Consider the following 27,157-nt stretch of genomic DNA (forward strand, 5'->3'; position numbering starts at 1 on the left):
TCTGGGAGAAGATCCCCCAGGACACCATCCACCATCTCATCAGGAGCATGCCCAGACTGTCCAGGAGCTCACTGATACCCTGATCCAGGTCTGGGAGAAGATCCTCCAGGACACCATCCACCATCTCATCAGGAGCATGCCCAGACGTTGTCAGGAGTGCATACATGCATGTGGGGGCCATATACACTACTGAGTCACATGAGTTGCTGTGGTGAAATTAATGCACGTTGGAACAGCCTGTCATTTCAATTGTTTACTTTGATTTTAGGTGTGAGTTTGAATCCAGGAATCAATTGATCCATTGACCATTGTTATGTTATTTTGTTCTCAATTAATTATACAAAGTACAGTAAATATTTTGATCTTTAATATATTTCATACATCGAGACCGGATGTTTGATTTAAGTGTTCCCTTAATTTTTTGGAGCAGTGTAATTACGACCAAATGGTATAATGATAAATGCTTTTACCAAGCCAAGGAATGTTAGCTGACATGAATCTCAAGCGCTGGACGATGTCCCAGAATGGATGGAAGTAAAATGCACTTCTCAGATTTCCCGTCTCTCACAATGTCTGTATAAAACATCCCCTAAACACTTGAGTAAACATTTATATGTATAAATAGTAATATTAGAGAGCAATACAGTCCAGGGATGAGGAATTACTTTTTTTAGACCAATCTTTGTTGCAATAGGCTCAATGTCTTACTGTGTTTAAATATTTCACTCATATTTTGTTCAAACATTTTCATTAACATTTCAGTGATTTCATACCAAAATTAGACAGGAAACGGAAGCTAATGAAGAACACATGTTCTAATATCTGAAGTATGAACAATAAACTACAATTAATAAAAAATATATATATAATAACTATGAAATTATTTTAAATTGGTCAGGACCTGATCCAGTTAGCAGACAGTAAACGCTAAATTAAATATTCATTTTGTTACACAGTCCTGTAAGAATTCTTATCTTGTAACTTGATTTCATCTCAGGTACATTTCAAGTCATTGAGATTCTTTGTGCTGAGAAGGAAACTTTGTGATGATGATTGTCCTGGATGATTCTCTATACAGTTGGTCTTTGGACACAATAATATCTGGTTAAAGTCTAATGTCTAAAACCAGCAGAGAATAAAAATAAAAGCAGTTTGACCAATGGACAGAACAATCCCTGTTTAACCCCACTATAAAATAGTTAATCATTAATGATGACACAGTACCACCAACTTGAAGTTACTTGTTATAACTACTACTGAGCATTTGAACAAATGGAACAAAATAAAGCAATAATATCAGAAATGCTCATCAGATTCTTGTTTTATGTTGGGACTAGAGACTATGAGATTTGTTCCTCTGGGATGATTTATGGAACTAGAAGAGTAGGATATCTCTTATTACAGGTCTGGGTTATAATACATTTGGTCTGGATAGGATTGTTTATTGACATGGTAGAGTTGGGTTCTTCTTATTACCGGTCTGTGTTATAATGTTGTCGGTCTGACTGGGTACAAAGGTGGTGGAATAAAGCAGGAAACAGACAAATAGTCAGACAGACAGACAGGGATCCTTTTTTTGGTAGTATTTTCCAAGGTCTTTCATAGTGTTTTACTGTGATTCTCAAACATGTTAGGATCCTTTTGGTGATTCATGCTGCTCTCTCTCCTTTTAGTAACACAAGTTACAACAAAGCAGGACAGTCCTGGATAATTCCCCATAAAAATGAATGCAGAAAACAATTAGCCTTTCCAGTTAGATTTTTATTTTTTTACCGTACCATTATGTTTTGGATGATAAAAGCAAACGTTTCATAGGATGAACTAAATGAAAAAAATCATTTTAACACCAATAAATAGTGGTGTTTCAATTGAAAGAAATGGCTAAAATTCATCAGGATTCAAACAGTGGACAAATTGCTTAGAATTCAGCGACACAAAGAATAGAGGAACACCTCAGTTTAAGTACCATCACGCTCTCAGACATCAAGCATTCCAACTGTAGAATCTGAGCATTGACAATTACAATATGAATGTACATTTCATTGGAAGTGAATGTGCCTAGATAATGAGAACAATAGTAACCTCTCTGTTTAGATTATCTCTCTGTAGGTTGCGCTCTACTAACCCCAGGAATTTTTTACACTGACCATTTGGCATGGGGGTTACTGTCTTGGAAACCTGATCTTTGCTAGGTAGACACACCCTTCAATGTATATATCAATTTGTAACTAACATTACAGTGAAAAGAGATTTTCTCTCTCTTGACAAACGGGTATGCTAATTATTATTATTCTGCTGAACTTCGGCTGGAGAGCTTAGGGGCTCGATTTGCAATCGCGAGGAAGAAGTTGTTTTTCCCGGTTACTGGTTGCTGAAAACAACTGAACAGTGAGTCGTAAAACTACGCCATAGAACTAACTGTCAAGATTGCAAAATGCGTTAGCCCTATGACGTATAGGCCGTAATTTTTATTGCGTGGAATCTGTCTGCGGGTGCGGACAGTCCGTCTCAATTTGTTGCGGCGTTGACCGGTGTGATCAGTGCTAGGGTTCTTTAAAAATCATTTTTTTTTCCAGAATTTTTTTGGTTTTCTTAATTTTTCATTATGAAAATGTAGGGCCTACAATCCCCATTCATATTCTCTATTCCTAATACCGCCTGTAAATGGCGCCATAGCTTTTTCACATTCTTGGGTTTCTCTGCAGCTGAAGAATGGACTACAACAATTAATTAATTAATTTATTGTTGTGTGTAATTTGATGCAAACCTAGTATGACATAATGTTATACATGTATACACGGAAAAATAAATAAAAGAACAAATATTTGGAGGATTTACAACGTTGATGACCGTTGAAACGCACGTCATCACGTCTTGCGTACAACACAGGCCGGTGCGCGCTGTGCGGTGAAGTCGAAGCAGCTCGAAAAATTCAAGTTTGGCGCTTTTATCAGGTAAGTACTAAACATTCCATGAAATAAAACATAATTGGGTAACTTTGAAAACAAGATTGTGTTTTGATTAAATATTTGACGTTGCAATGAGTATTTTGTTCTTTTTGGTGTATTGACATTTCCCGCCAGTTAATGTAACGTTGTTGTGAAGAATTCTGAGGTAATTTAACAGAGTTAGATCCGTTAAACAGGTAACTTTTTTTTTTTTTAATGTCTACGATTTTGAAATGTCGCGTAGTAATGTTAGTTTAACCATTTTTGTTCGTACTAATAAAAATGCCCTAACAGTTAACGTTCCCGATGCAATGCGACATTACTGTTGTTAACCCATTATGATAAAAAAAAAAATTCCACTAGATGTGAAATTAACATGACGCAGGGTACATCATTATGACTTTATCAGTGCAGTTGGATCGTTGAATCTGCGTAGGCTATAATAAGTTACTGTACACAGCGAGTTCGCCAGTAACACATTGCATTCAGAACGACGACTCGCACACGAATGACTCATTTGAACCGCTTCATTTAAACTATTGAACTTTTCAGTCACTATAGCAAATATAAGAGATCATTGAATCATTTAAAATGAACCACAGAGAATGCAAGATGTGAATGAGCTTTGATCATTTAGTAAGACTGGTTAATTCAGCTGGCTATGGGCTGAAAAGTTAGTTGAAGATAAAAAGCTTTATTTGATTAAAAACATTCCTGTTTGGTTGAATGAGTAATGTTTTATATAACTTATAACTTAATTATTGTCATTTTCATCTAATCTGATTAGAAATAATAAATTGAAAGTCACTTTGGTTAAGGCCTACTTGTATGTAACCTTACAAATTAAGATCAGGAGGACACCACCTCCGCCTCATTTTGAGCCAGGAAAAACCCTGAGAATACACCTTGTGAATGTAATATGACTCGTCTTAGGCCAGTTTTAGAAGATGTAAGCCTTTTTAAAGCCTATCAGTAATATTTTACAATATAAATTCTAGGGGTGGGAATTGGCAAACATTTGACGATTCGATAGTATTGCGATATTTGGGCCACAATTCAATATTATTGTGATTCTTCACATATTGCGATATAGCAAGTATTGTGATTCGATTCTGCGATATATTGCGATTCAAGTCCCCCATATTATTCAAATGCATTACTTTTTTTTTTTTTAAATAAGACACTTCAAATGTCACATTTAATTCTGTGAACATTAGGCTATATTCTACATATCAACTGAAATGAAAAAACTTTGTCCTTGAACATTTAGGAACCAGGACCTTATTACAGAACCTAATTACTACTTGAATAGGAGACCTCTCAGATGAATGGTGAGCTCCCATAATGGAAGTAAGTATACCACCTCATATTCTTACTTAAAGTGGTATTTTTTGCAAATTGGACAAATAATTTTCATTCCAATTTGACTTTCAGAATTCCAAAGGCGGGTCCTCTATCTACTATCAGATATTTGTGCAAAGCTGTCAGAGTTGGGCCAAAACCGTGAGCCCTCAGAGTCTCAGTTCCACCTTGAAAAGATGAACAGCAGGCGTGAGCTGAAAAATCTGGAAGGGCAACTGGCAGATGAAGAAAAGAGGAATGTGATGGTCAGTATAACTATGCCAGGCCAATACTAATACAGTTTTTTCGGTGTTTCTGATGGTGAAAAGATTTACATTTTCTAAATCTTTTCAGGTGTCCCGGTTAGTCAGGATTGGGGGTGCAGATCTTGAGGACTGCGTGAAAAATTTAATGAAAAGGTAAGTGATACCATGCTTTAGTGCATTTCTCAGATCACTCATCAGGGCTCCAGACTGCAACCAAAAAATATTTGAGAGTGTGCGACTGAATTTTACGGTCGCACATCTGCAACTAGAAAATATACCCCTCTTTTTTTTTACATGTTAAACACGTGTCAATGAATCCTGAATGTATGGCAGGCCAATGAGTGTGAGAATAATAGGGAATGGTCACAGTAAATGGCTAATGTGTGGAGGGGGAAGGTCCTAGAGAGAACCGAGCGTGCGTTAAAGGACAAGTTCAGTATTTTACACTTAAAGCCCTGTTTTCAAATCATTTCTGATGAAATAGAACGGTTAAGATAAAAATTTGGACACATGCTGCTGGCCCGAGAATTTTAGGTTTCTGTGGATAACCCCCACCACCACCACCACCACACACACACACACACACACACACACACACACACACCTCCACAATGGTTGCATAGGTGCACTAAAACAATCCTTCCTAAAAGGCATTAAACTTTCGTTTACAAAGACGTGAAACTCACCAAGTGGTCAGGGGTGGTCACTGATATGCTCACACAAAAATCGCTGCAAAAAATGCTTTCCAACAGGTTTTATCGTAGTTTTTGTCCAACTCTGATATTCCTACATATTCCTATTATATTCCCGAAAAAACCAACCTCGTGACGTCATAGGTTAGAACGCTGCACAATGGCGGCGCCCTGGTCGCGATTCTCGCAAAAGATATAACGTTTTTCTTTTATGTTTACATTTGTCATGTTTCTTATATAATTGTTGATTAAAGTGGAAATCCATCTTGTAAATCATGTAAACTTGATTGACTGCTTCATTTCCCCTTTAACCACATAATGGTTAAATATTATTTAAATGCATAAATTTTGTGCAAAACAATTTATAGTTTGTAAAATACACAATGGTGTCTATGGAAGCAAGAATGACAATCCATTCAAATACGTATTTATGTATATGTATTTCGGTAGAAACTGATGAATTCACGTAGCCTGGCTAACGTCAGACCAAGACTTGGTCTGGGAACCACATGTTCATTTTCTCGTATTTGAGGCGTGGTTTGAAAATGCCCAGAGCCGTTTATAGGGCGCTATGAATGTCTATCAAATGCGCCTGTACGTAGCTCATAGCCAATCGCTTCAATTATACCAGATGTATACCAGACGTATGTAGAGCGACAGAAATTCGACGAGGAAAAAGACGATGGGTCAAAGATTCATTTGTACATGATGGCGTTCAGTGAATATTACCATTTGTACAAGAAAAACATGAGGGTAGAAGGTAACTTCGAATCTGATGCCATGTTGGATCCATAGATAAACAAACCGCTTCTGTGTCGTCATTGTCTTGCTGCTCCCTCTCCGTTCTGTGATTGGTTCCCTTTTTCAGGGGAACATCTGGTCCACGGTGTCCAGGCTGCCAAGTAGTGTGAATAAAATTGCGCTGGGAGCAAGGCACCATGGGAAAACCCAGGCTAGAATTCACGTGCTGTAATAAATTCAAGCAAAATCTGAGCAGTGCACTATTGTTGTAGAAATGTTGATGATGATTCAGGAAATGCACCAAAGTGATGGTGAAAAACTGTAAGACATTCCTTTTCTGCTTGAAGGCTCAGCTGTTCTGGTCACTTAGATGTATTGTTCAATAATCTTAACAATTATTGATTACTGATATAACTTGGTTGTCTTTTTTCTTTTGTCAGAGTTCTTACAATATGGATGGCTCAGGGGTGGCTCAGGGGTGAAGAAGGCCTTTGGAAAAATACGGCTATATCGTGTTATAATAGGTACTACATTACTTTTTTTGTATGATTAGAGGATGTACTGTTGTATCTATCCAGTGTTCCCAATTGTGCAGCAAACTTTTAGCCATCACAGATGCACAGTGGCAATACTGTTAGGGTGTAACAAATAATTGTGCAATTATTATGCTCAGTTTCTCAATGAGTTACTGTCAAATGCTACCACATCCAAAAGCCAGAGTGTGCTCTTATGCATAAACTCAAAATATGCACAGTTTCTACAAATGTTCAGACAATATTAAAAGCACAGGTTTTAAATGTGTGAATTCTGTTATACCTATGCCAGTTTTAGTTAAAGGGATACTCCATTGATGTGGGGGTATGGGACGGCAAAAGGGCAAATCAGCAGTTGATGTCTGTTCAGATTCTGAATAGGCCTATAATCAATTGTTTATCTACAATGTTTTTGTTGTTAATTTGTGATATGATCCCACATGGTGAAATATAAAATAAAGGACAAATACAAAAAAAAATGCAGTTTCAAGCTCTTACGAAAGTGATTTTATTAAACTTGCACCTTGTTTTGATAAAACCTGTAATATGAAACATTTTATGTGATGACACAAGATGTCACATTTATATGTAATGCAACCAATGTTCATCAATTAAAATGTATGTTTGAATTAAATGTTTTAATTCTTGAATTGTAGCTGATAAATAAAACATTTAATACTGTTGTGTCGTTATTCTTGTGGTCTAGAATAGGACATCAATGTGTAAAAAAATAAATAAAAAATGCAAATTAAATGAACGTCAAAACTTGACGTCAATTTAATGTCAAGTTTTGAGATCAATTTGATTTGCATTTTTGACCAATTCTTTGATGTCTATGTTTGACGTCAATTTGATGTCTATTTGACATCAATTGCCTGCTGGGTTAACTTCAAATAGGGGGTGTGTCGCGATTTAGGTTCTAATTAATATAGACATTAAGAGAATAAATTGTAGCCTAATGAAAGTAGGCTACTTTTACTTTTAATACTTAAAGTACATAAGTTACTTTTTACTTTAGTAGGGTTTTCATTGTGGTACTTCTACTTTCATTAAAGTAAATGTCTCTGGTTATTTGTTGGCTACTGTTCCAATCTTGTTGAATATAGGCCTACATACCTTTTCTTCCTCCAGAAGGGAAAGTATGTCCTCTGAAATACCGCGGCCTCGTAGAAATTCTGTCACAGTGATGATGGACATAATTGTGGGTCTGCTCCCCGGGCCTTTCAAATTGATATTATTAGAAAATGCTTGGTCATGTAAACGTGACTTGCTTAAACATATACATAATAAATTGGTCTAGCGTTAAAGCTACAGCAATCACTCACTATAAATAATAGATTTGTGTTTAGGCTAGGATAGGCCTGCGAAGAAAGCAATGTGGAACTATAACCAGGTCTGTAAAGGGTTCGTTCTTGGACCATTTAGGAACTATTGATGAGGTATATAGCACTATTGCAGCGCACATGGTATACTATATAATAACAATAATAACAATAGCCTACATGCATAAAGTCAAAATTCACTCACTCGGTCACGTGTCGATGGCTGAAACGCATGCAGTATGCTCAATGTTAGGAGGAATGTGGCCTCAAATCGATCTCAAAATTTAACGTGTTCATTCTCACGATTATTTCGATATTTAACGAGTTTTTTCTCGAAACACAACAACTTTATTCTCGAAATGTAATGAGTTTATTCTCAAGATTGTATTTCGACTTTTTTCTCGAAATGTAACAAGTTTAATCTCGCATTATAATGACTTTAATCTCGAGATGGTTTTATTTTTTTTATTATTGCTTGGCACTAATCCTCTTCTGTAGTTTTGGGATAATCAAACATTAAGTGAAAGCTAAATATATTTTCCTCTCAATAGCTTTGATTTTGAAACCAACTGAAGTGAGGATAGAGACCTAAAGTCATCCCCCATTTTTGATGATAGAACAAATAAAATGCATACATTTGTTATTTATGGTTTGGCTACCCGCCACTATTTGGATTACAAATAAAAAATGTTTTAAAAGTTTGCGAATTCCCTAAAATTTAGGAGGTTAATCAAGACACTTTGTTTTTCATGAGGTAGTTTGACCGTTGCCTGTAAAAATGCTAAATTTGTATGCTGTAGCTATGCTTATACAATTGCCCTGGTGGTTGCCACAGGTAAACCACTGCACATGGGCTGGGGGTTTTCCTCCTACAATTTAGTTGCACAGCTTATCCTTTGGGGGCCAAACAATTTAGTTAGGCATGTGCCAAGAAACTACAGGATATTATAAATGCATAATAGCCACTTTCACAGACCTGTGTGATGGTACTGTGGTAAAGTCAAATTTGAGAGCTGTTTAGCTATGTTGTAAAATTTGTTAACGGGTTATATGGTTTATAATTCCTTTGTACAAGCGACCATGTTGCACATTGATGTCTTTGTGTTAGTGAATGTTCATGTTCTTTTAACTTGTTCACTTTGTTTTGATGAATATACAGGATGCAACTCCTCATCGAATGGATTATAGATCCATCCCTACCACCGATTCTCTATTTTTCATGTCTGTCCTGAAGAGATGGCCAGTGCGGGTTCAGGATGGCGCCTCCTGTGGCTGTATTTGTCATTGTTCTGCATTCACTCATGGTGTCATTTTCCATTGACTTAATGAAGTGAAGGCAGGGGGATGTACAATATGACAATTGATTATGATTAGAAAGAATTGAGCTAAGGGCTCAAGGCAAATAAAATTGGTATTTATAAGGAGTTTCTGTGAAAAGAAATCAGTTTTTCCTGTTTGCATAGTTATAACAGAGCATTGGCATCTGTTATGTTTTACATTTTCCATTTACATGATGTTTTTAATTGGTTTATTTGGAGATTGTTTTGTTTGATGTAAGGTCTAATATTTTAAAGGTTGAATAGAATAGATCTAACCATTTCGGATTTGGCTAAGCAAAGTCAAGTCTGCCAATCTTATTCCACTGCTAACTGCTATCAGACATTAATATAGCACAAGGAGTCAAACAACAACCAAGCCAGTTCTGGATGGAAAAGGAACTTTGACATGGACTTTTAAGGAAACTTGTCTGAATAGAGTGTACGCTTCACTCTGATGATGGAACTTCTGAGATCCACAGGTTTTCAGGACTGATCTGTTGTCTTCATTGTTGGGAGTTGACGGAACAATACCCAGTGGATGAAAGTCTGATGGACTGTTGAACCACACTAATTGTTGTTTTGCAGTTATACGTTCAACAGATCAGGACATCACAAACCCTTTTCTGATGATACATCACGTCACTGACTGGACACAGACAACTGAGTGTGTGAGTACCAGCAACAAGAAGTACCAACAACAAGGATTTCTACAACTACGCTGGTTGAATCTGTTTCGAATCTTCCTGACCACTCACATGGCAGAACGATGCCAGGGTCAGATCACTTGGCTTCGCACTCCATTTCTAGATGAATCGTCAACAGCGAGATGAGGAAAATCCTGAAGGACTCCACATACTACAGGTCAGAGTACCATGGGCCAGTTGACTGGAAAGGTCACATGGTCCCAACACAGTGGAAGACACTGTTGTGGTGTTAATCTGGAATTAGTGAAGTGTTGGAAACTCACTGTTCCATTATACACCTACACTGACTTGTTAGTACAACCAGACAATTTGCTGGGTCCACATCACACTGACTGCAATAACTGATTTTGGAACTTTCATCACTGATACAAGACAAAGAAAACTGAAGACAAGAACTGAAGGACACTTGATTGGAAACTAACTTCTTTCCTTACAATCTCAGATTTTCCTAAATTAACTGATATGGTGATTTCATATGTATGAAGGTTTGTTTCTCGCTAGACAGGTGGGAAACTCTGTACGATGACAATCCCAGTATTGGACTTCAGCGTATTTGTGATGATGCTTAATGATCTAAACTATGACGGCTATCATGGTTTGTTTGGACAGTGAATTGTTCCCTATTATATGTGTTCCCTGTCAAAGGTAGATGTTTTCCCTATTTTAAAGGTAGAATCTGTCACAGGTACAACAGGATATGCATATAACTTTTGTATGATATTGTCGCATGGATCATGATATGGACAAGGGGGGTTTTGATTCTTCAATGGACTTTGGGGAAATGTTTTAATCATGGTGTCATGTTTTTCGTCTGATTTTCTGCTGAACACCGTTAACACTGATAATAACCTGTTGATGTCAATATGTTCTCGAACCTTATGATCTGTGGTGGGGACGGGATTGAAGACTGTCATACATTGAGTTATGTGTCGGAATGTGGTGTGTCAATTGTCTTGTTTACATTCATTTTCATTTGAGGAACAAAAAGACCTGATTGTTCAGATACTCATTTTGTTGCTTCGTCTTAGTCATTTGTAACATAAGTGTACAGGCCTTTTCTTTTCATTAGGAATTGAATTGTACTTGTAATGTTTTATCAAACATGTAATGTTTTTCTTTAAATGTTTGATAGGGGGGACTGTAGAATCTGAGCATTGACAATTACAATATGAATGTACATTTCATTGGAAGTGAATGTGCCTAGATAATGAGAACAACAGAAACCTCTCTGTTTAGATTATCTCTCTGTAGGTTGCGCTCTACTAACCACAGGAATGTTCACATTGACCATTTGGCATGGGGGTTACTGTCTTTGGACAGTAACCCCCTTGCCAGGAAACCTGATCTTTGCTAGGTAGACACACCCTTCAATGTATTTATCAGCTTGTAACCAACATTACAGTGAGAAGAGATTGAGTGAGATGAGTTTGAGGTTGTGTAAGGAAGACCAGGTCCGTAACCTCATGAACAAGACTTTCTAATGCTGCAATAAATAATATAATTTCTCTCTCCCTTGACCAACGGGTATGCTAATTATTACAACCACTATACGAAACAGCTGATTTCTAACACAACTATGGAAGCCTCCATTTTGCAACAAGACTTTGATAGATATTACAGTTTATTTCAGTCCCTTTGCTACAACTATCAATAGTATGGTGGAGTGTTTCAAAACACTTAGTACAAGACTCCAAACAGATCATACTCGTAAACCAGTACATCTTGCATTCAAAACAACAGATTTTGCTCTCAATTAGTTTGTAAACATCACCACTTTGTTTTTGGTGAAATACGAGAATATTTGTTAATTCATCAAAACATAACATTGTGTAATTATTTCATTACATTGTGTAATTATTTTCAGTCATTGTAACAATCAGTTAGTCCAAGACCAAACAAATGAAGACACGTTTCAAAATGACTATTTGAAGTGCTGAAGGAAATCTGTTACAGTTTATTTCACTGTTTTCACATTAGGCAAAACACAAACTGTACATTACCCATTACAATTGACAGAATATTATTTCCATAATTTCTATCCCATTATTAACAGTGTGATCAATGAAGACATATTCAATCCCTGGTGCAATAATGTTTTTTTGTCTAATCAATTGTAACAAATACTATAAGAAATAAATAAAGAAATTGTCAATGTTTAGCACATACAACACTAAGTAATTTGCAGAAATTGTCTAGCATTTGGCCATGATATCTTCTCTACATCACAATGAACATCTTCATTTTTCATGCACTGAACTTGTGTGATTCTAGGAATTTACCCACTAGTCTAGCACTGACAGCCATGAACAGAAAATATAGAAAATAACTGTGGCTGATGCTGTAGTTTATAGAAAAAATGCAAAAATACATAAATTAAAGAAATAATAAAAATGTAATTAGGCATTATATAGACTTCTTATAAGTACACAACACAGCTCCGTAAAGAATTAAGAGACCACTGTAACTTTTTCTTTCCAAAAAAGTTGAAAAGGAAGGTTTTGAGTGAGGAAAAGAAGGGTTAAAATTAAGAGACCACTGCAAATTGAACGTTTCTGTTCCTCACTCAAAACTTTCCTTTTACACTATTTTGGAAAGGAAAGAAGAAGGTGCAGTGGTCTCTTAATTTTTTGCAGACACCCCTACTAATTATCAAGTTCAGGTGTTGTAGCCACACCCATTGTGAAGCGGAAGTGTGTAGGAGCAGTAACACCCCCCAGCCAAAAAGTAGTATACCACACACATTTACCAAGCGGGGCTGACAAGTGCTGAATCATGTAGTGTGTACAAATCGCCAATCATCTGTTGCATCACTCACAACACAGTTCCAAACTGCCTCTGGAGGCAACATCAGCCAAATATGTGCATCAGGAGTTTCACAAAATGGGTTTCCAAGCCTCACATTAACATGCACAAAGCATCAGCAGTACCAGCGTAGAGCGCGCCTCCACTGGACTCTGGAGCAGTGGAAACGTTCTGTGGAGTGAAGAATCACGCTTCACTAGCTGGCAGTGTAATGGACGAATCTGGAGGTGGCGAATGCCAGGAAAACACTAAGAAAAGGAATGCACAGGACCTGCTGGAGGTGGAGGAGGGATAATGGTCTGGGGCTATGTTTCACAGAGACACTCTGAAATCCTTACCAGAGTGGCGGCTGTTTTAGCTGCAAAGGGGGGGGGGGGCATCTCCATGTTCATGTCCATAGTTTTAGAATGTGATGTCCTACAAGCATATATAGGTGTGATGGTCGGGTGTCCAGACACTTCAATGTATTTTTGCCTAAAAGATTGTACATTAACATACTCCAAAATACACATTAAAAATAACAATCTTACTAAAGGAACAACAATACATTCATGATAAATGTAGCTATGTAGAACATAATAATAAAATACAGTACATGTTTAGCTATAACACGTGTCTAACAATATACAGTACTGTGCAAAAGTCTTAGGCATCAGAAAGTCAAACTAAAGTAATTTACTTGGATAGCCTATGACTTTTTTACAGTACTGTATATATATTTTTATATAGGCACTTAAATGACCCCCATTCAAACTGTTTGAAAAAACAAGGTAAAGACATAACGTATGCTAACATGCTCTCTGCACCGCTTTTCAACAATGGATTAGCACACGACAGCTTCACAATAATATCACAATTAATGTGAAAAGCACCTTTGCCTCATAGGAAAGTATCTCCAAACCACACACATTTTCTTTGCTGACGAGTGTGGGTTGTTGAGTTGCTGCTATGATGATGAAAATGCATTTGAAAATGTTTTATTTTTGTCCTTTTGCAGAAGTACGTTTTGTGCAATTATGCTCCAGTACCAACAATGATTTCAGTCATTGTTGTCATGTGCCTGCCACCATTGTCTTACTGCGTTCATTTGCGCAGCAGCGTTTCCAACATAGTCCCATGCTGCTTGGACCCCCCCTCCTATCACACACCCAACAATGGCACCTACAGTCCCTCCTACCAACATTCCCTCAAACCCCATGGGCAATCCACACAAAGCTCCAACTGCTGCAACTTTACCTACAGCGGCAACATAGTCAACTGCTCTGACAGTAAATCCCAGTATCTCTGAAATCTTCCTCTCAGCACGCTCTCTGTTTTCTGATTTTATCCTTGCCTCAAACTGCTCTAGCTCCTTTTCCAGTTCCTCACAAGTGTACTTGTTTTCCAGGTCTTTGCGCTTTTTTACCACCTCTTTCTCTCTTTCTTTCATAATGAAACGCTCCTCTTTTTGGATTCTGCCCTCAACTTCCTGGTATCGATGATTGGAGTAGAACTGGCTATCATTTTCCATCACCATGTCATCGATCCTGTCCAGGAGTTCTCTTGGGGAGTTCTGCAGGTTGAAGAGGTAAAACCTTTGACCACACTTTTCAATAAGTTCATTGAATTCTCTGTTTTTCTTGAGTCTCTCCTTAAAACCTGAATCCTTTTTTCTTTCATGGCACACTACAATCATGACGTGTTTCAGGACGTTTTCCCCAAAATGGTTGGTGATGAGTTGCAGAAGACCTACTGCATTTGGGGAAATATTGTTTGGGTCCAGGGCAAAGAGAATGACGTAGGGACCAGGGGAGGTCATACAAACAGCCCTCAAAAACTCCCGTTTCATCTCTTTCTGGGATGCCTCATTCTCAGACAGGTTTGGGGTGTTGACTACAGCAATTTTTCTTTCACAAACCTCCCCCCTGTGTTTCTGACCCTCTTTGATACTGCAAACATCCTGAGATTTGAAGATCTCTCTCAGCAGAATTGAGTTTGTCAGAGAAAACTGACTGTGACCATTTCTACCAAAGACAAGCACTCTAAGCTCTTCATTGCCAGACACTGTAAAACAAAATGAAAAGAGTTAGACTAACAGCATTTCTATTCCAGTGACTACAAAATGAATCTTATAGAACTTACTATAAGGAGGCTCATTAATGCTCGATCTTCTCCTTCCTGGTGTACAACCTATAGAAACATAAGCTTAATTATACCCATATCACAATCTGATATGCCTATTTGTTTTATTAACCAACAAGTATTAGTCCACTGCAATGCATAATGTATTAAAATGAATGATGATTGATACTCACTCTCATTGGATGCCATTTTAGCTGATGTGTATCAAGCATATCTAGCATATCAACCTATTAAAATAAGAAAAAACATTTGGTTAAATGGAGTTGGACTATGTCCAAAAATTTGCCATATAAACTTCAGTAAACATTGAAATAGAAGTTAGTAATTGGAAGATATACATGAGGAAACTATGAGACAATACTACTGTAGTGATGGACATTCCGAGTCTTTCTGGTGAGCTCTCATTTGGCTCCCGAATGGCTCCTTGTTTAAAATACATAAAAATAGAACATAAACAGTGCAAATGTCCTATGTAAAGCTCGCTAGAATTATGTTAGAGAGCGACATCTCACGTGTCCTAATTATTAGATTCCCTGCAGTTTTTTACAGAGTTTATGCTACTGGAACACAAAGACGTAGTAATAGGCATATTCCGAATCACTTCAGTGAACTGGATCATTCAGTACAGGTATTTTAAAAGATTCAGATTTATTGAATCCTTGATGCATTGAATTCATCTTTTTGTCCAACCACTTATTTTCATCTCTATCTCATGATGGGAGCTTATTGTTTACTGTACTGGCACTCAGTTTAATGTTTCCTGCACAGAACACTAAAATAGGTTTATTTTAAGTTAAGGAGCATGCACATCGTAGGCTGCAATGAAAAACATTTTTTTTTTTTCACTGGTTGCTGATTCTAGTTTTTGTAGTTCTATGTCTAGATCTAGTATTGTTTATCTATGCTCAGTAATTTTGTTTCTCCACACCCCCTCATCACCTTCATTTGGTTAACTTGTTTTCTGCACCGCCTGTTCCCATCATCTCTTGTGTGTTTAGTTCGGCCCTTGTTTTTGATTTTTTGTGAGGTTTTGTTTGTTCTGAAACAAATATACTAAGCCTTTATGAAGTACTTAATATATTTTAACCTTTGTGTACCGCTGTTCCTGCCTGTTCACCTTAGACTCTGATTCCCAGACTGATTCCTTACCTGTACCGTAGCCTTTGACTCTAGTTTTAATATTCAGCCTGTTTTCTGATGACGTGTCTAGCCCGACCTTCCTGTCCTTTTACCTGACCTTTTTGGATTCCCTGTGTATGACCTGCCTGTTCCTTGACCAGGTTACCAGCCCCCTCCTGTGGTACTTTACAAAATAAACACCTTCTGAGCCCTGTGCTTGAAACAGCGCTCCGTCTCCCATCGTATTCATTACAGACTGAGGCACTCTGGTTCTTACCATGGGGAACAGCACCTGTTTCAGAATTGACTACAGTTCACTGAATAAAACACTAAATGTAAAAATGTACTGCATTGATATAGACCTATGTTATTGCCAGAATTGAACTATGTTGAAAACATTCACAGATACTTTCTGAAGGAAGATGATTTATATTTACGAATGACACATTAGCTCATTTGGTATGCGTAAATGAGAGCCATTAACAATTTTTATGATATTACAATTTAAAGATGATAGCTAACTTGTCATAAATGTTTTGTCATTACTGTATTGTAGCTAAATGGCTTTTTAAATGTAATTAAAACTTAAGAGGAGGCATACATGTTTGCACAATAATTTTAGGAATTATAGTTATTCAGGGCATTGAGACATCTGACAACTGTTAAGCATTTGTGATGAGAGTTTTTATTCCGACAGTTTTTATCATGGCAGCCTACAATTCTCAGGGATTTTCTCTTCAGTAGGCCTACACCAAGATCACTGAAAAGATCGTTCAAAATAATTAATCGTTCATGATTCGCACATCACTACAAAGACGCAAATCTCAAAGACGAGCTCTCCCATCAATATATTGTTTCTGGAGTGCAGCTATACATTCGTTAGTGAATACGTGTTCACCTTATCTGCAAATAATTATTGATTGAGGTTAAAAATGAGGGAAATAAAGGAGCGAAATGGACAGCTCCTTTAATCAATGCCTTTTGTTTCCCAACACCAAAAAGAGCTGTTCAAAAATACCCTTATGTAGACTACTGTACGTGAACGACCCGTCACTAGAAGCTACAGTGAACTTAAAACAAGTGGGCCTACGTATATAGGTAATTTGACCATACATATGTTGCCTGGCGAAAATAAACCCAGCTCAGGACACAAACTAATTAAGGGTAGTTCATTCTGTATGGGTTTCTGTATAAATAATTAGTTTAATTGTTTAATACAATCACCCAATAGTACTAAAATAAATGACAGTAACATGTTTGAATGTACAATCCCACAGGAAACACTTCACATGCAAAAAACACCACACAGTAATTTAGTTGATTAACCTTGCTTCAGAGACTGTGCTACCATACTATACTGGTATGCCTTAACTTGACATAGCTAAATTATCATGTGACTCTACAACTATTTCACATAATCACTAATCTGCAAACCATACAATATATTACATGTTCCTTTGCCAGAGATACATCAAAATAATATTAAACAGATCAGTGTAAGACCCACAATAGATGATGAGCACAGTCAGAGGTTAGCACAGGTTTCTTAACCCACTGTTCAGGGGCAGTCCCACAACACCTTGCATGCCTAATATGACTACCTAGGACAATGCCCTCTAGTGGAACTAAACAAACATAACTATGCCCCTCCTACCCCACTTGGCTATACATACTATACTTTGACCAAACATCAACATATTTAAGTTTGACATTAAACCTGGAGTACATTAATTGCTCGTACAGAATTGCATTAATTGCTGTGTGAGTTAATTTATACGAAAATCCCCGTAGGACTCACAAACTTTAAAGCAGCTCTGTACATCTTGATATTCAAGTCATGGTATTCAGCCTAAAGTACAAGAAAGCAAAGGTCGTACAGACACAAAATAAGCATGAATACTGCTGGAATAATGCAAATCAAGTAGAGCAGAGACATACTGTACAATGACTGGATTTTGCTCACCACAGAATTCACGGGGCGTAGGTGTAGGCCTTTCGATGAATTCGAAACCGCGCTGTTGTTAATCTCCTAAAGAAAGCTATTAATACAGTCAGACACCATTTAGTAAAAATGCTAAAACAACCACTAATATACGTTGATTACGTATCTGTCCCCCTGGCATAACTATACGCTGATAAAATCTGATATATCCGCACTGTGGTAGATTGCTTTCATTTTATTTCGAAAGTGAAAATGTACTCTATTGCTTCTTGAATTAACGCGTCCCGGTGCCCCGAAGACGTGGAGTGTATCGATTTGAGATGATTTCATTTGTCCATAGTCTCAAAGAAGCGGCACTACAATGCAGAACAAACTCGCTCAAAGTTTGAAACACGGGCTATAGATTTTTGGAAGGAACCTGTAAAAACTATTTCGACTACGATTTTATGACGGTCTCCTTATTGAAATTAGTCTTTCTGTACTATTTGAAGGTAAGATAGGATAACGGGCTTTGCCAAAACAAACACTCGACAGGGAACATAATGGTCAAACTGGATATTTTATTAGCAATTTAATGGACATCCTTCCTGATAAAAAACCCACGTAGGATTTTACACTTACACAAAAAAATACTCCTCAATATTTACATTTCATCAGATTGTATTAATTTTGACATCGTTGAAGATATGCCACAAGTGTTAACATTATCAATATCATAATGAAGCAGAGCACACTTTTTTATATATTAAAATCATCCTCACTGCTCGACTTGGACAAAATGTACACTACCAGTAAAAATTTTAATACACAAGTCCAACGTTTCACTGGTACTGTTAGTGTCAGATGGTAATTCCGGGTGCCAGAGGAGTCACAATACATTCGGGGCTTAGCCCCCGCCCCCCGCCCGCACGGGACAGAAAGTACATGATTTTGAATGTACATGCTGAAAATTCCGATGTACACGCTAGCGGCCTACACGTCTACATGTCATAATGCGCGATTGGACTAACAGATTAATAGATCGGGGGTGTTTTTTTATAATACTTTTTTTGGTCAATTTGAGAACCGGGGCAATAGCCCCGGACGGACGCCACTGCCGGGTGCTGTTACTTTTTTCAAGTGCAGGTGCTCTACAACACTTATTTGTTGCAGGTGCTCTACAACAGCTCAAGCCGTTATTTTGTCAGTACCCTGCTTTGGTGAGATCTATCCAGGTCCAACACTGAGCCTGAACTGAATGAACAGCCTCATAACCATGTTTGACTATTTCAAGTAAGGTTGTCTGACTTCCATTCAGTATAGACCTGGAAGACTTACTTCAACTTTCAGTAAGAGTTAATTAAGAGCATGTTGTCTATGATGGCTTGGGTTGAGCCAGGTTGACACTATATTAGGAGGCTGTCCCTTATAAGCTCATCAAGCATGCAGGTGAATTTGAAAGCATAATAACAATTAGAAACTTGGAATGAAAATGTGTTTTGCAGGGTAAATGCTTACAAAACCTTAACTTTTCCTAGACACAAGAGAGACCGGATGTATGTATCACCAGAGGAGTGAAAATCGTTCCAGGGTGGGCCCCTACCTCCCCAAGGACACCCATCTACACCACAACACCCTGTGGATTGCAGCCCTGGAGGTATGTGAATTACATGTTGATTTCGTAATTGCTGCAATGTTTACTTGCAGCAATTACGAAATCAACTTTTATGTTTATTTTTAGGATGGAGCAAGCATAGTACTCCAAGGCACCAGAGAGGTACTCCACGCCACCATGTAGAGGATGGCTACATAGGTAAGAGTGGGTTCATTCACTTAACCCTGATGCTTAACTTGTTATTAAAGCATGTTGTTTCCAATTTTATTTGTCCATTTCAATTTATTTTTAAGTGCAAGAAGGCAGAGGTAGGGGGAAGTTTTAGCTCTGCACATGAAGGTATGAATGAACATTTTGGTGGACACTGCGATTTGAGTTCTGATTGTAAAATAACAAGTTATTTAGGACTGAATAACTGAATAATCGGTCTTCACTTTCAGAGCATTTGGAGAAGATCAAGTGGCTGACTGAAGAGAAGGTCAAGTTGAGGGCACAGCTGGCTCTATAATCAGGTAAAAACAAGTCTATAGTTACGCTAGTATCTTGTCTTAATGAAACTGCATTTGTCTGAACGTGAGCCCTTTACTAAAATGCAATACTGTACAGCCTTTCTGAAATTACATGTATTTGACAGTTTTGTTTATTTCACTGTTAAGCTATTGACATTTCATTGTGCTTTTTAGCTTCTGATAAATGTCTGACTGAAAAGAATGTCAAGCCAATGGCACAGCTGGCTCTACAATCAGGCAAAAACAAGACTATAGTTGCGCTAGCATGTTGTCTTCATAAAACATTTCATTTGTCTTGAATGTCATGCAATTCTCTAAATCATGTCAGACCATTTAAGTACAATATCTGATTACTGTATTACAGGAGCCATAGGGAAGAATATTTCCAACCGGGATGCCACTGATGAGGCTGTCCAGAACCAGGTCCCCAGGTACCAGAAAGGGCCAGATGATCGTGCAGGTGGGAGAAGATGTCGCAATAAGAATTCTTATTGCCGTGAATATAAATGATATCTCCAGCACAACCAATATTGCTGCTAAGCTGCAGTACTATATTTCTTTTCTTTTTTTTTTACTGCTGCTATGTACAGTGTTATATATATGATTGCATTATCCTCTTAATATATTTAAAGCTGTGTGTGAATGTTCTTAATTCTGACTAGTTATCGAGTGCTGTGCCACCATTCATAAGCTTATTGCACTGATGTATCTATGATATTCAATAACTATCGATTGCTGGTAGGTCATACTTATGTATATTACTGCCATTCTAGCCCTTGTTTATTTTGTATTGTATTATGTTTATTTTGTACTTTCACATTTAAATACTGTAATTTTACTATCTGTTGCTGGACCCATTTTCTTGCACTATGTGATTTAGTACATTTTTTATTTCAATTCATTTGCACATGTTTATTTTGTATGCTTACTGTATAAATGCAGGTTTTTGTATGCATCTATTTGGAATAAATGGTTTAGATTTTATTCTGTTCATTGTCATTTGTGATATGACCAAAATTATTACAAAGGATTATTATAAATAAAACCTAATACTGGGGCGTGAGGCATCCCACTGGGTTTATTGCATAAAAGCAGCTAGCCGCCGTCGGGCTGCTGGTGAGTCGCTGATCAGGGTATTGTTGGAAGTCAATGCACTGAATACTAAGCTGTGTGATTGTTTAAACTAGCTTTCTTAAAATGTAAGGCAAGTCACGCTGGATAAGAGGATCTGCTAAATGACTAAGATACTGTAAAATGCAAGAAGCACTTCCTTAATACATTTTTTACACATGACACAACAGTGCCAAGGGTTCAGACCTTTTCTGTATCCTCAACGGAACTTGTTTCCTAACAAGTACACTATTTCAGCCAGACTCAATGGGACCTTGTCAAACATAGTCCACTGCATAGTCCATAGGCTGCCATGGGTCAAGCAAACATTCTGCCACTCAGTACTCAGTACTTAATCCTCGTGTTTCATAACGGTTTCCACTGAAGGACAGACACACAGAATATCAACATGACTATAACAGACCTAATGATCAGTAGACAGTCTATACCACCGAAGGACAGACACACAGAATATCAACATGACTATAACAGACCTAATGATCAGTAGACAGTCTATACCACTGAAGGACAGACACATACACAGAATATCAACATGACTATAACAGTCCTAATGATCAGTAGACAGTCTATACCACTGAAGGACAGACACACAGAATATCAACATGACTATAACAGACCTAATGATCAGTAGACAGTCTATACCACTGAAGGACAGACACACAAAATATCAACACGACTATAACAGACCTAATGATCAGTAGACAGTCTATACCACTGAAGGACAGACACATACACAGAATATCAACATGACTATAACAGACCTAATGATCAGTAGACAGTCTATACCACTGAAGGACAGACACATACACAGAATATCAACATGACTATAACAGACCTAATGATCAGTAGACAGTCTATACCACTGAAGGACAGACACAGAAAATCAACATGACTATAACAGTCATAATGATCAGTAGACAGTCTATACCACTGAAGGACAGGCAGATACACAGAATATCAACATGACTATAACAGATCTAATGATCAGTAGACAGTCTATACCACTGAAGGACAGACACACAGAATATCAACATGACTATAACAGACCTAATGATTAGTAGGCAGTCTATACCACTGAAGGACAGACACACAGAATATCAACATGACTATAACAGTCCAAATGATCAGTAGACAGTCTATACCACTGAAGGACAGACACACAGAATATCAACATGACTATAACAGACCTAATGATTAGTAGGCAGTCTATACCACTGAAGGACAGACACACAGAATATCAACATGACTATTACAGTCAATACTGTCAAAACTATAATGATCAATACTAAGACATGCATGTTTCTGATAATCTCTAATTATAAATGTACATTTATATTTCTTGTGTATTGTGCAAACAGTCCATTCATTGGTGTCATGGGAATATCCTAACTTGAGAAGTTTAAAAAAGATTTTATCACTATATACACTGCTCAAAGAGAACACTTGACACATTGGGTCTCGATGAAGGAAATACAGGTGCATCTCAAAACATTTGAATATGTTATTTTTGTTCTCGTAATTCAAATCAAATAGTGACACCTTCATATATTCTAGATTCATTACACATAAAGTGAATCATTTCAAGCCTTTTTTGTTTGAATCTTGATGATTACAGCTTACAGCTCCTGTTTTGGTCCAGGACTCAGACTCGAAAACAACTCAAGTCTTGATTTTCATGACTTGTGACTCGACTAGGAATCGACCATCAGTGACTCGGACTTGGGATTCATACTCGACTTCTACAATTGGTGATTTGCATTGTTGTATATTTTAATTTATATTAAGCAGAATATAAGTAGCACTTGGTGAACGGCAGCCTGGCTCAAATTATGTAGCAGTATGAAAGTCTCAACACCCATCACACACACAGTGTGAAAGACTCACCACACCCATCTACATACACAGTGTGAAAGACTCACCACACACATCTACATACACAGTGTAAAAGACTCATCACACCCATCTACACACACAGTGTGAAAGACTCACCACACACATCTACATACACAGTGTAAAAGACTCATCACACCCATCTACACACATAGTGTAAAAGACTCATCACACCCATCTACATACACGGTGTAAAAGAATCACAACACCCATTGCTGATTGTTGTTGAAAAACATTTGTCAGAGTGGGGGCAAAGACAAGTCACGTGTTTTATGACGGGATAGGGGATAAAACACAACAGGTAGTAGGAATGGACAGAACTAAAGGAAACTGAAATCAAACAGGTTTGGAGTAGAGTAACCAGACACGGGCATCTGACACTTCTTATAAACCGAAACAGCCTTCAACCCCGGTCGAACATAGTAAGACTGATCATTATTAATACAGACCCAGTCACTGACCAACACCTAGTTAATACAGACCCAATCACTGTCCAACCCCTAGTTAATACAGACCCAGTCACTGTCCAACCCCTAGTTAATACAGACCCAGTCACTGTCCAACCCCTAGTTAATACAGACCCAGTCACTGTCCAACCCCTAGTTAATACAGACCCAGTCACTGTCCAACCCCTAGTTAATACAGACCCAGTCACTGTCTAACCCCTAGTTAATACAGACCCAGTCACTGTCCAACCCCTAGTTAATACAGACCCAGTCACTGTCTAACCCCTAGTTAATACAGACCCAGTCACTGTCTAACCCCTAGTTAATACAGACCCAGTCACTGTCCAACCCCTAGTTAATACAGACCCAGTCACTGTCTAACCCCTAGTTAATAGAGACCCAGTCACTGTCCATCCACTAGTTAATACAGACCCAGTTACTGTCTAACCCCTAGTTAATACAGACCCAGTCACTGTCCAACCCCTAGTTTATACAGACCCAGTCACTGTCCAACCCCTAGTTAATACAGACCCAGTCACTGACCCAGCCCTAGTTAATACAGTCCCAGTCACTGTCCAACCCCTAGTTAATACAGACCCAGTCACTGTCTAACCCCTAGTTAATACAGACCCAGTCACTGTCTAACCCCTAGTTAATACAGACCCAGTCACTGTCCAACCCCTAGTTAATACAGACCCAGTCACTGTCCAACCCCTAGTTAATACAGACCCAGTCACTGTCCAACCCCTAGTTAATACAGACCCAGTCACTGACCAACCCCTAGTTAATACAGACCCAGTCACTGTCCAACCCCTAGTTAATACAGACCCAGTCACTGTCTAACCCCTAGTTAATACAGACCCAGTCACTGTCCAACCCCTAGTTAATACAGACCCAGTCACTGTCCAACCTCTAGTTAATACAAACCCAGTCAGTGTCCAACCCCTAGTTAATACAGACCCAGTCACTGTCCAACCCCTAGTTAATACAGACCCAGTCACTGTCCAACCCCTAGTTAATACAGACCCAGTCACTGTCCAACCCCTAGTTAATACAGAACCAGTCACTGTCTAACCCCTAGTTAATACAGACCCAGTCACTGTCTAACCCCTAGTTAATACAGACCCAGTCACTGTCTAACCCCTAGTTAATACAGACCCAGTCACTGTCTAACCCCTAGTTAATACAGACCCAGTCACTGACCAACCCCTAGTTAATACAGACCCAGTCACTGTCCAACCCCTAGTTAATACAGACCCAGTCACTGACCAACCCCTAGTTAATACAGACCCAGTCACTGTCCAACCCCTAGTTAATACAGACCCAGTCACTGTCCAACCCCTAGTTAATACAGACCCAGTCACTGTCTAACCCCTAGTTAATACAGACCCAGTCACTGTCCAACCCCTAGTTAATACAGACCCAGTCACTGTCCAACCCCTAGTTAATACAGACCCAGTCACTGTCCAACACCTAGTTAATACAGACCCAGTCACTGTCCAACCCCTAGTTAATACAGACCCAGTCACTGTCCAACCCCTAGTTAATACAGACCCAGTCACTGTCCAACCCCTAGTTAATACAGACCCAGTCACTGTCTAACCCCTAGTTAATACAGACCCAGTCACTGTCTAACCCCTAGTTAATACAGACCCAGTCACTGTCCAACCCCTAGTTAATACAGACCCAGTCACTGTCCAACCCCTAGTTAATACAGACCCAGTCACTGTCCAACCCCTAGTTAATACAGACCCAGTCACTGTCCAACCCCTAGTTAATACAGACCCAGTCACTGTCCAACCCCTAGTTAATACAGACCCAGTCACTGTCTAACCCCTAGTTAATACAGACCCAGTCACTGTCCAACCCCTAGTTAATACAGACCCAGTCACTGTCCAACCTCTAGTTAATACAAACCCAGTCAGTGTCCAACCCCTAGTTAATACAGACCCAGTCACTGTCCAACCCCTAGTTAATACAGACCCAGTCACTGTCCAACCCCTAGTTAATACAGACCCAGTCACTGTCTAACCCCTAGTTAATACAGACCCAGTCACTGTCTAACCCCTAGTTAATACAGACCCAGTCACTGTCCAACCCCTAGTTAATACAGACCCAGTCACTGTCCAACCCCTAGTTAATACAGACCCAGTCACTGTCCAACCCCTAGTTAATACAGACCCAGTCACTGACCAACCCCTAGTTAATACAGACCCAGTCACTGTCCAACCCCTAGTTAATACAGACCCAGTCACTGTCTAACCCCTAGTTAATACAGACCCAGTCACTGTCCAACCCCTAGTTAATACAGACCCAGTCACTGTCCAACCTCTAGTTAATACAGACCCAGTCACCGTCCAACCCCTAGTTAATACAGACCCAGTCACTGTCCAACCCCTAGTTAATACAGACCCAGTCACTGTCCAACCCCTAGTTAATACAGACCCAGTCACTGTCCAACCCCTAGTTAATACAGAACCAGTCACTGTCTAACCCCTAGTTAATACAGACCCAGTCACTGTCTAACCCCTAGTTAATACAGACCCAGTCACTGTCTAACCCCTAGTTAATACAGACCCAGTCACTGTCTAACCCCTAGTTAATACAGACCCAGTCACTGTACAACCCCCTAGTTAATACAGACCCAGTCACTGTCCAACCCCTAGTTAATACAGACCCAGTCACTGACCAACCCCTAGTTAATACAGACCCAGTCACTGTCCAACCCCTAGTTAATACAGACCCAGTCACTGTCCAACCCCTAGTTAATACAGACCCAGTCACTGTCTAACCCCTAGTTAATACAGACCCAGTCACTGTCCAACCCCTAGTTAATACAGACCCAGTCACTGTCCAACCCCTAGTTAATACAGACCCAGTCACTGTCCAACACCTAGTTAATACAGACCCAGTCACTGTCCAACCCCTAGTTAATACAGACCCAGTCACTGTCCAACCCCTAGTTAATACAGACCCAGTCACTGTCCAACCCCTAGTTAATACAGACCCAGTCACTGTCCAACCCCTAGTTAATACAGACCCAGTCACTGTCCAACCCCTAGTTAATACAGACCCAGTCACTGTCCAACCCCTAGTTAATACAGACCCAGTCACTGTCCAACCCCTAGTTAATACAGACCCAGTCACTGTCCAACCCCTAGTTAATACAGACCTAGTCGCTGTCCAACCCCTAGTTAATACAGACCCAGTCACTGTCCAACCCCTAGTTAATACAGAACCAGTCACTGTCTAACCCCTAGTTAATACAGACCCAGTCACTGTCTAACCCCTAGTTAATACAGACCCAGTCACTGTCTAACCCCTAGTTAATACAGACCCAGTCACTGTCTAACCCCTAGTTAATACAGACCCAGTCACTGTACAACCCCTAGTTAATACAGACCCAGTCACTGTCCAACCCCTAGTTAATACAGACCCAGTCACTGTCCAACCCCTAGTTAATACAGACCCAGTCACTGTCCAACCCCTAGTTAATACAGACCCAGTCACTGTCCAACCCCTAGTTAATACAGACCCAGTCACTGTCTAACCCCTAGTTAATACAGACCCAGTCACTGTCCAACCCCTAGTTAATACAGACCCAGTCACTGTCCAACCCCTAGTTAATACAGACCCAGTCACTGTCCAACACCTAGTTAATACAGACCCAGTCACTGTCCAACCCCTAGTTAATACAGACCCAGTCACTGTCCAACCCCTAGTTAATACAGACCCAG

At 38.8% G+C, this 27,157-nt stretch overlaps 1 protein-coding gene and 2 long non-coding RNA genes across 4 annotated transcripts; 2 read left to right on the plus strand and 1 right to left on the minus strand.

The window, feature by feature from the left end:
* Positions 1–4,216: 4,216 nt before the first annotated feature.
* LOC109616227 lies at positions 4,217–7,032 on the plus strand. Its single transcript, XR_004576381.1, has 4 exons — positions 4,217–4,298; positions 4,383–4,555; positions 4,644–4,708; positions 6,429–7,032. It is a non-coding gene; the product is annotated as an uncharacterized LOC109616227 (long non-coding RNA).
* A 6,225-nt stretch (positions 7,033–13,257) lies between these two features.
* Positions 13,258–18,109, minus strand: si:dkey-120c6.5 (GTPase IMAP family member 4). 2 transcript variants are annotated; one of them, XM_010864546.3, is made up of 4 exons: positions 17,872–18,109; positions 14,963–15,016; positions 14,790–14,837; positions 13,258–14,711 (listed from the first exon to the last, which is right to left on the minus strand). In XM_010864546.3, exons 2-4 carry the CDS (start codon positions 14,976–14,978, stop codon positions 13,708–13,710), a joined length of 1,068 nt encoding a protein of 355 aa, XP_010862848.2. In that variant the 5' UTR covers positions 14,979–15,016; positions 17,872–18,109; the 3' UTR covers positions 13,258–13,707. The 2 variants fall into 2 exon arrangements, with proteins under 2 accessions (XP_010862848.2, XP_010862849.2); XM_010864547.3 differs by lacking the exon at positions 17,872–18,109 and adding an exon at positions 17,707–17,849.
* Positions 18,110–18,197: 88 nt separating this feature from the next.
* LOC109616299 lies at positions 18,198–19,613 on the plus strand. The gene is made up of 3 exons (XR_002197412.1): positions 18,198–18,341; positions 19,368–19,486; positions 19,571–19,613. It is a non-coding gene; the product is annotated as an uncharacterized LOC109616299 (long non-coding RNA).
* Positions 19,614–27,157: the final 7,544 nt, after the last annotated feature.

This window comes from Esox lucius, chromosome 11 (assembly GCF_011004845.1).
Source record: "Esox lucius isolate fEsoLuc1 chromosome 11, fEsoLuc1.pri, whole genome shotgun sequence".
Classification (NCBI taxonomy): domain Eukaryota; kingdom Metazoa; phylum Chordata; class Actinopteri; order Esociformes; family Esocidae; genus Esox; species Esox lucius.

What these genes read in the sequence shown, in the direction of transcription:
- si:dkey-120c6.5 (XM_010864546.3), bottom strand. An exon ending in CATTAATGAGCCTCCTTATA is followed by an intron (nt 14,712 to 14,789) that starts GTAAGTTCTATA and finishes TTTGTTTTACAG; the next exon opens with TGTCTGGCAATGAAGAGCTT.